Source organism: Corvus cornix, chromosome 7, assembly GCF_000738735.6.
Source record: "Corvus cornix cornix isolate S_Up_H32 chromosome 7, ASM73873v5, whole genome shotgun sequence".
Lineage (NCBI taxonomy): Eukaryota > Metazoa > Chordata > Aves > Passeriformes > Corvidae > Corvus > Corvus cornix.
This window is the reverse complement of record NC_046337.1, coordinates 38439087-38448569: the sequence shown is the minus strand read 5'-3', so window position 1 is coordinate 38448569 and position 9483 is coordinate 38439087. Positions and strand designations below refer to the sequence as shown.

The 9483-nt window shown below is 55.6% G+C and overlaps 1 protein-coding gene across 1 annotated transcript; it reads right to left on the bottom strand.

Moving 5' to 3' along the window:
* Positions 1 to 447: 447 nt before the first annotated feature.
* ASB1 (ankyrin repeat and SOCS box containing 1) lies at positions 448 to 8092 on the bottom strand. Its single transcript, XM_039555502.1, is given in 7 exon segments — positions 448 to 835; positions 2325 to 2538; positions 2540 to 2711; positions 5762 to 5988; positions 5990 to 6065; positions 7778 to 7924; positions 8041 to 8092. Coding segments are annotated over 7 exon segments (1005 nt in total). The 5' UTR covers positions 8076 to 8092; the 3' UTR covers positions 448 to 701.
* Between the last annotated feature and the right edge of the window lie 1391 nt (positions 8093 to 9483).

Here is a 9483-nt window from a genome sequence, read left to right as displayed (position 1 = left end):
AAGTATAAACCAAAAGCTTCTAAAGGGGGGGTAAGCTGAGGGGAATTACATCATTAAATGAAGCTTTAATTGGAGAATTAACCCTGCTATGCAAATGAACCAAACTTACAAAAGTGTGAAGAACTCGTGACCTGTTGTCCATCTTGGGGTCCCTCTTGGCAGTAGCCTCTGGCCCCCAGGGGGTACCTTTGAAGGCCTTTGAAATAAATACCTCTTTTATTCCCTTACTCCTGTCTAGTCTCTGTTTCTAGGAGGCCTCTTAAGGCATCAGATCCAGGAGGGTTTTCTCTGTCTCACCATGGGTTATGGAGTATAACGTAGGTAGGGACTTCTGGTTTTATGTGCTGTGGTGGGAAAGGAAAGGCAGGAAAGTAGGGACACTTTCCCCACACAGAAATGGCACAGAGACCCGAGGTGTGTGTGTGTGACACAGATCAGGAACAGAGGTTACACATTTGCCAACAGCTACAGGATATATTGTATTTACTCCAGCAACACCCACACACGTTTAGCAGCCTCTCCCCAGGGAGATAAGACACACAGAATCACTGCACCCTAAATCTGGAGCGGGGGGAAAAAAATCCACAGGAGCAGGGAATCAGGTGCACTCCGTAAGGGGGAAAGGGGCAGGACTGGCACCTGGCTCCGTCAGGACACTCATTTCCCAAGTCCAACTGTCCCCAAAAGCAGCCAGTCGCCCTTTAACTGTGTTCGTGGAGTAAAAATTGTTTAATGGGGTCTGGGATTGGAAGGCTATGGATCAGATCCAGGCGGGATTTGCCAAGTATTCTCCGTACAGTTATGCGGCACAGAGACAAGAGGCTCCGGGTGCGGCCTGCAAGGAAAAACACAGGGAAGAAAGAATTACTGGGGAAAGAGAGAGGGAGAACAGCAACACCGAGGCCCTGCAGGAGAGCTGAGGGTGCACAGATCCTGCCTCGTGAGGAGGCCAAACCTTCTGGATTTGGAGCAGCTGCCACACGGGCAGGTTGGAAGGGCCAGCTGGAGGCTGGATGGGCTCGTGACCATGGAGGCCATCACCGCCCAGCCCACAGCAGAACCTGAGGGAACGGCTGGAGCTGTGCCAGGGCAGGGTTAGGTTGGGTATCAGGAAAAAAATCTGCCCCCAGAGGGTCAGGGCACTGCCCAGGCTCCCCAGGGAATGGGCACAGCCCCGAGGCTGCCGGAGCTCCAGGAGTGTTTGGACAGCGCTCCCAGGAAAGCACAGGGTGGGATTGTCTGTGCAGGGCCAGGGGTTGGACTTTGATCCTTGTAGGTCCCTCCCAACTCAGGATATTCCATGATTCTATTTGGATCATTTTAAAATGACGTAGATCTTATTTTTTCTCTCACCCATCCCCTGTGAAACAACAGCACTGACAGCCAGCTCAGGCATTGTCCCATCTTTCGAGGGCTTCCTCTGAGTCCCTGGAGAGCTCTTCCAGCACAGGGACAAGAGGATGGTGGTGCCCATGTTGATTCAGGAACTGGACTTCCACGGCACCACCCCATTATGCCACATGCTCCACTGGAGGAGTCCCATTTGCCTCCTAAACCCAGGCCTAATGGAACTCCAGCTTATGTGAGCCTCTCTCAGCAGAAGCCCAGGCAGGTTTGAAAACCAGGCCCATGCAAAGCCGAGTAACCTGGGGATGTGAGTTGCATCCCACAGCCTGAATCCCTTTGAAATTCCTCTGGAGTTCAAGAGGGAAACCCCACTTCCACCCCTGGTGTGAAGCCGTGGCCTTCACCAGGTGGGTTTCCGAGGTGCTGCACTTTCCCCCACATTTTTTCACCTCCATCTGAGCTTCCTCCTGTCCCTTTTTACCACCATTTGTGGCTTTCCTTCCAAGCAGCCTGTCCGGACTAAACTCCCTCTTGGATCCAGAGCCCAGGGTCACACAGGAAAGGTTGGGACACACCTGTGTGGCTTTGGAGAAATGGATCCCACTGGCTATCCACAGATCCAAAGCCCAGCTCGGATAGGACCCCTAAGCCTTGCCTACATGGGTAGGCAATGGAAAAGAGCTGAGAAAGATGAAAAAGGTGGAGTTACAGACAAAGGCTGGGCTGCTGAAGGACTCAAGAGAGGAAAACACCGTATGGAGGTACAAAGTGCAACAGGGGAAAAACAGGGAGTGGTGAAGTCATGAATGCTTCGTTTGTCAGCTTCTTAGACCCCACTTATCAAACTGCTGAAGGTCCTTGAAGTGAGGACAGCAACACCCACCCCACCACCCCCGCAGCACCTTCACTTCCAAACAACCCCTCCAAAGAGCTCTCCCGCATCCGCAGCGCCGCTCCGGGCCCTCAAACCCACTCACCCCTCGCTTCCTTGAACACCTCCAGCGCCTCGGGGTTCACCTTGACCCTCCCCGTGGCCTCACCTCCCAAGGCCTCCACCTTGACGAGGTTGAGATCCGCTCCAAAGTCAATGAGGAGGCGGACGAAGGCCGGCTCGCAGCCGTGCCGCAGGACGGCGTCCAGCACGCACACGGGCGAGCCCCGCGAGAAGCCCTGCACGTTGATGGGCCCGCAAGCAGTTAAAATCCGGGTTGGCTCCCGCCTGGAGCAGCAGGCGGAAGCAGGGCAGGTTGTGGTAGGCAGCGCTGATGTACAGGGGACACACCACCAGCGTGGTCAGCGGCCGCAGCGCCTGCCCGGGCCCGCGCGGCGCCAGCTGGTGATTCACGTCCACGTCCGCGCCGTACCTGCTCGAGGAAGAGGGAAGGAGGGTTGGGAACGGTGGCAAGGGATGAGGCTGAAGGGTATGTGGAGAGTGAGAACCTCTGGAACCCTCCCATCCCTACCCTCAGGTGGGTCCGGCAGAGCTTCCGAGTGGGGACAACGCATCCAGCATGGTCTGATCTCCCAGAAGCCAAGATGCTTCCCTGCCCACAGCAGCCCAGGATTGGGAGAGAGGAGGAACAGCAACATCCTTGCCCCCCTGATGGACTGGGTTTGCATGGGCAGGTTTCGGTAGTGGGGGCCTAAAGGGCTTCTTTGAAAAGCTTCCCCCATGTTGGATGAGGGGGAACAGGTAGAGCTTGGGAAGGAGGGAGGGGTGGGGAAGGCGTGTCTAAGATTTATTCCACTTCTCATTACCCTGCTCTGATTTTATTAGGAATAAATTAAACTGATAGCCCCAAGCCGAGTCTGTTTTGCCCGTGATGGTATTTAGTGAGTGATCTCTCCCCTTCCTTATCTCTCCCATTCCTTATCTCAACCCAGGAACCTTTAGTTTATTTTCTCTCCTCTCACGTCTTGGCACCAGGGATGGCTCAGCCCTGAGCCAGCACCACGTCATGCTGGATGCTAACGAGCTGCCTGGGGAGCAGGGATGTTTCCAGATGACTCCACTGAAGAGGGATGCTGCAATAACTTCCCCACCAGGATAGAACGGGCCAAAACAGCAATCCAGGCACTCGATCCCAAACAGCAGGGAAATGGAATCTGCACTCCACTGTGAAACATCCCTGACAAGCCCCTGCTCCCTGAGGGGCTGGAATCTGCTGGGGATTCCCCCAGGCAGTGGGGACAGTAATTCCATCTACCTCCCATGCAGCTTGGATGGGAAGAAGAAGGAAGACAACACAAACCCTAAGGAGTAGCTGGTTTTCATTGCAAAGCTGTCCGTTCTACCCACAGAGGGAAAAAAAGGTTCCTTCACCCACCAATCCCTCTCCCCACATTGCAAACTGAGCACTCAAGAGATCTAGATTTTTCCTAGATAGCATTATATTCCTTCCAGGAGTTCATAAAACTAAGGAAAATACCTTTGGGGACAAATCCTGCCTCAAAGCAGGCACAGTGCTCACTGAAACCAGCGGGGACTGCTCCCTACCCAACAAATATTTAACCAAATCCTCCAGTTCTGAGGCTGGGAAGAATTGCATTTAAATTAAGCACACCCAAAACAAGGGCTGAAAGACTCCTCTCGGAGCTGCAAATGGCACAAAGTGTATTTTTTTCCCTTTAAAATCAGATTATTTTGTCCAACAAGCATTTGGACAGAGTTATCCATGCTGCTGTGGGATTTCCACAGGGCTGTTGTAAGGCCACTGCCTCCTGAGCAGACAGCAGATCTCCCTTCATTTCAGTCCTTTTTATCCCCATTATTACCATCAAAATTCTCAGTGGAAACCCTAAATTCAAAGAAAACCCCCCAAATTCTACTTTTCGCAGGGTCAGGCATGCACCTGAGGCATGGGGGTGATCTGGCAGCTCTCTTTTTCCCAGTTTTAGCCTGGCAAAAGGATCCTCTCATCCCTGCCACCCTCAGTTCCACTGCAGGCAGCAGCGGATCCCACCAGAGCATGATCCCAAATTATGAGGAATGTCATTTATACCCTGGCATTAGAACCCTAAATATGTCCATAAAATGGATCCCCATTCCACAGCCACGCCACGGAAACCCATGGATGGCATTTCACCTCTCGCATGGTTCAGCACTTGTAGGAATGCTCAGGGATCCCAATGGTGCTACCACAGGATTTTCAAAGCAGATGAGCAGCAAACCTGACTGGGTTTCAGGCTCTCTCAAAATCTTCCCTCCTGTCTCAGGAAAAGTGTCTTCCTCGTTGCACTTGCCCTGCCAGATCCTGCCGATCCAACATTTCAAAAATCTCTGTAACATAAAGGCTGCACTTCTCACTAAGTAACTCTGCACAGACCTGTGAAATCCCTACTCTGAGACATTTGAAATTTTGGGCAATCTGACAATTTGGTATTAGCTTAGCAGCCTTGGGAGAGACATTGCCTAATAAAAAGAGATTGGACAACCTCCAGTTAATTTTTAATCCTGAAAGTTGTCCAAAATCTTGCTTTTAATATTGCTGGCGAGGTATCCCAAAGAGCAGACACATAAATCAAGGCATCAGCTCTCCCTGTGCTGCTGAAATACCATTCGCTACATTTCACCCTGCCTGGGTGGAGAGAGCAGGGGAGGTTTTTGGGAATGCAGCAAGTTGAACCTTGTACCAACAAGCCCGTGCTGATGGGAACATCCTCCTCTCAGCTTGCTGGGAAAGGAGCAAGCCGGGGGGATTGTCCCCCCTTCTTCCTCAAAGCTGCACTTGTATGAAAATCCAAAAAAGGAAGAAAATCCCCAAGGATTTTGAATCTTTTCCTATTCAAATCCTTTTGTTATTTTCTAGCATTTGAGGTCATCCAAGGGATTCCTTCCATTTTCTTCTCTTTCACTGCTTCTCCCTAAAACCCACACTTTCCCATTATGATCCCTTATTATTTGGCATCAATGGCCAGTTGTCCAGCACGCTCCCTTGGACAAAAATCCTCCAATTTCAAAGGAGGAATAATCGGGGTACACCACAGAAGGAGCAATTCAAGCTCCCACAGCCTCCTGCTACACCTTGAGCCCACTCCCCGGGCCGGTGCTGCCACGGGAGTCTCCTGAGGGAAAACCCAACACCCAGGGAGGTTCTTTGGGGGAATCACCTCCCTCATCACTCCCGTCAGGGGCATGGTGGCTGTAGGGGGGATGGCAAGGTTTGGATCTGACTGGACGGTGGGCTCAGAACTGGAGACTCCTCTCTTGGGCTTGGACTGGAATACGTGGGAGCAGACTTGTTGCTAAGGCCAAGTGACGGGAAATCCAAGGATGGTCCCTTTGGGCACCTCTCCGCCCTCTCCTCTCCAGGTCAAGCGAGGCTGTGGCCAGGCGAGGAGGGAAGGGATCCCAAAGGAAGAGGAGAAGGGAGAGCCAGCCCTGTGCCCAGCCCCTCCCGGCCCGAGCTGTGACCTGATGAGCTCCCGCAGGATGTCGGCGCGTCCCACCCGTGCCGCGTGGTACACCGGGGTGCTGCGATGGTGCCGGCTGCCGTTGGGGTCAGCGCCGGCCTCCAGCAGGATCTTGGCACACTCCAGGTGCCCGTTGACCACGGCTACGTAGAGGGCCGTCTGCCCCTTGACGTCCACCAGGTCGATCTCGGCCCCTTTGCGCAGCAGGAAGTCGACGCAGGGGCCGTGGGCCGGCGGTGGCCGCGATGCGCAGGGGGGTGCAGGGCAGCCACCCGCAGCACCACACCGACTTCTCGTTGATCCGGCTGCAGCGGGGCAAACGCGCAGTTAGGGAAGCCCCCTCCCCTCCAGGAGGGTGCCCCCTGTGAGCTTGGGCACTGCCCAGGCTCCCCAGGGAATGGGCACGGCCCCAAGGCTGCCACAGCCCAAGGAGCGTTTGGACAGCGCTGCGAGGGATGCACAGGGTGGGGTTGTCGGGGTGTCTGTGCAGGGCCAGGGGTTGGACTGAATGGTCCTTGTGGGTCCCTTCCAGCTCAGGATATGATTCTCTGATTTCTGGCACTTTTAGCAGCCCCAGCAAGCTCCTGTCAATAACCTCTGGTGATTGCCAGAGATTCTGGCACGAAGCAGAGCCGTGCTTGGATGGTGGGCTTCACTTGTGCCAGGGGCTGCACACCTGCACAAACCCTGCCTCAAAAATCACCTAAAAAAACCCCAACCTCTCCCTTTCGTCCCTTTTTACAGGGGAATGTCCCAAACTGGTAACCCAGAGAAGCTGTGGCTGCCCCTGGATACCTGGCAGTGCCCAAGACCAGGTTGGATGGGGCTTGGAGCAGCCTGGGATGGTGGATGGTGTCCCTGCCCATGGCAAGGGGTGGAATGGGATGAGCTTTGAGGTCCACATCTACCTCCAAATTCGAAGTTATCACTTCTCTGCTCACTCCATCACCTGTGGAATTGAGCTGTGGGCCCCACCCTCCTCTTCCTGTCAAACTCTGCTTTTTTTTAAAAAAATCTTAGCCCAAGGGTCCCAAGAGCCCCAGCTGCCCAGGTAGCAGAAAGAAGGGCTGGCTCATTCTCATTTTTTGCTGAAACAACACCTTTTTTGTGAGGCTGGGAGACATTTAGCACTCTAAGCAGATTTCTCCACGGTGCAGGAAAATTAATTAACTATCCCCACAGTCACAGGGTTAGCACTGGGCAGATTTTGTAACATGGGGTGTTTCAGGTTTATAGTTGATTGTAATCCCTTTTGTATGTTTTTCCCATTATCCGTAGGCTCCCATTTTCCTGGTATCACATTCCTATCCCGATCTGAAAAGAGTTCATGCACAGCTGCCACAGCCTCATGAGCTGGTGTGAGATTTGCCTCCTGGGAAACCAGGGGAATGATCCGGGGGAAAGGGGAGCATCCTCCCACCCTGACACCTCTTCCGTAAACACCCCCATCCCTAGAATTGTCCAAGCCCAGGTTGGACGGGGCTTGGGGCAGCCTGGGATAGTGGAAGGTGTCCCTTCCCATGGCAGGGGGTGGGATAAGATGAGCTTGAAGATCCCTCCAACCCAAACCACGCTATGAAAAAATGGGGTGAGATGGGGGTCACCAGAAGGAGCAGGCTGTGGGGACAGCGCGAACATCCTAGGAGACACCTCCCCCAAAAACAGCGGGTGGGATGGGGGTCCCCAGACGGTGTAGGCTGTGGGGACAGCGAGCAGAGCACCCTGACACCTCTCACAAGAAAAAGGGTGAGATGGGAGTCCCCAAAAGGCGCAGCTGTGAGGACGGCGAGTGAAGCATCCTCCCTGACACCTCTCCCATAAAAACCCCTATCCCTGCAAGTGTTCCAGGCCAGGTTGGACGGGACTTGGAGCACCCTGGGATAGTGGCAGGTGTTCCTGCCCATGGCAGGGCTGGGACTGGATGCTCTTTAAGGTCCGTGGGAAGCGGGTGGGATGCGGAGCAGCCCGGGGGGAGCTGGCAGGTGGCGGGGCCGTGTCCCCAGGGCTTCGTGCCCACCTCTGGAAGCTCTCGTCCTGCAGCAGGCTGCGCAGGGTGGGCAGGTCCCCCACGAAGGCCGCGTCGTGCAGCCGGGTGTCCTCGCAGTGCTCCAGGGGGTGGTCGCAGAACTGCTCCCGCAGCCATTCCTTCAGGTTGCGACCTGCGCTGGAGACAGGCACACAGCGGGATGAGCCCTCGGCCTGGCAAAGGGGGGTCATCCCACTGTCCCCCGGCCCCTCCCGGCACGGCCACCCCCGGGGGAACCCCCCTGCCCACGGTACCTGCCCGGGGCGGGCGGGTCCCCGCCCTCCGCCATCGCGCCCCGCCGGCCCCGCTCGCCCTCCCTCCGTCCCTCCCCCGGTCCCTCCTTCCCGGCCTCCCTTCCCGGCCTGATTGGTGCCCGTTCGCTTCCTGCTCCCGTTAAGGTGGATTCTCCCCGCCGGCCCCGCGGCCCGGCCGGTTCCCGGCCTCTCCTCCTTCAGCCGCCCGCCCCGCCCCGCCCCGGGCAGAGCCGGCCCGGCCGCCTGTTCCCCTCAGGGAGCTGCGGCTCCTTCCTCCCGCTGCGGGCACAGCGGGGCTGCCACAGCGGGACGCTGAGGGGCTGGGAGCCGGGATAGGGATCGGACAGTGTCCCGCAGCTTTTATGGGGTCATATTCTCCCCGTTCCTGGTCAGTTTCCTGATCGGTTTTCCCGCAGCGCAGCTTCCGCGATCTTCTCTTGGAAGAGATCCATAGGCACCATCGAGTGCAACCCTGCACAGACCCCCCAACAACCCCACCCTGGGCATCCCTGGCAGCGCTGTCCAAACGCTCCTGGAGCTCTGGCAGCCTCGGGGCCGTGCCCATTCCCTGGGGAGCCTGGGCAGTGCCCAGCACCCTCTGGGGAAAGAACCTTTCCCTGGTCTCCAACCTAACCCTGCCCTGGCACAGCTCCAGCCGTTCCCTGGGTGCTGTCCCTGTCGCAGAGAGCAGAGATCGGAGCTGTCCCTCGGGAGGAAGATGCAGGCCATGATCAGGTTTCCTCTCTCTCCTCCTCCTCTCCAAGCTGAACAAGCCAATTGACCTCAGCTGTTCCTCATCCCTTCACCATCTCCATTCTCTCTATTCCCTTCACCAACTTCGTGGCCTTTCTTTGGACACTTTCTAGGCAGCAGGGAGGGGTGGTCATCCATCCATCCCCACTCCTGCTGCTCTGTGGCAGGCTATCCCTCCACAGGCGCCAGGCTCTGGCTGCAAACACGCTACCCTGTGACTGCTGTAATTTGACCTCGAGGAACACGGAGGGGAGAGGCACAATCTGCAAATCGAACCCGTTCCCTATGCCTGCTGGAAGACCAAAAGGGGATGGGATTGATGGGAATCTCAGGTCCACTAGCGCTGCCACCTTCCCCTGCCTGCAGCCCTCATGCCATGGATGAGGCAAACCCAGGGCCAGGAATTCCTTCCTTGGTTTCTAACTCCAATTTACAGCTGCATCCCGAATCTCTGTGTGCCCCACTTCGTGTCGACTCCCAGACAGGGATGCAGCCATACACATCCCAGTTCCCTGCTACATCCCTTACACATTTAATGGGAATACATTCAATGAGCTCCTCCAGCTCCAGGGGAGCATCCAGAGGAAAAACCATGTTGGTCCATGGGCTTTTTTTCTTTTTTCATTTGGAGCTGATTCTTCTCTTCTTTTGCAGGGAAAGTGTGGACAGGCAAGAAAGTGGAGCAGAGGA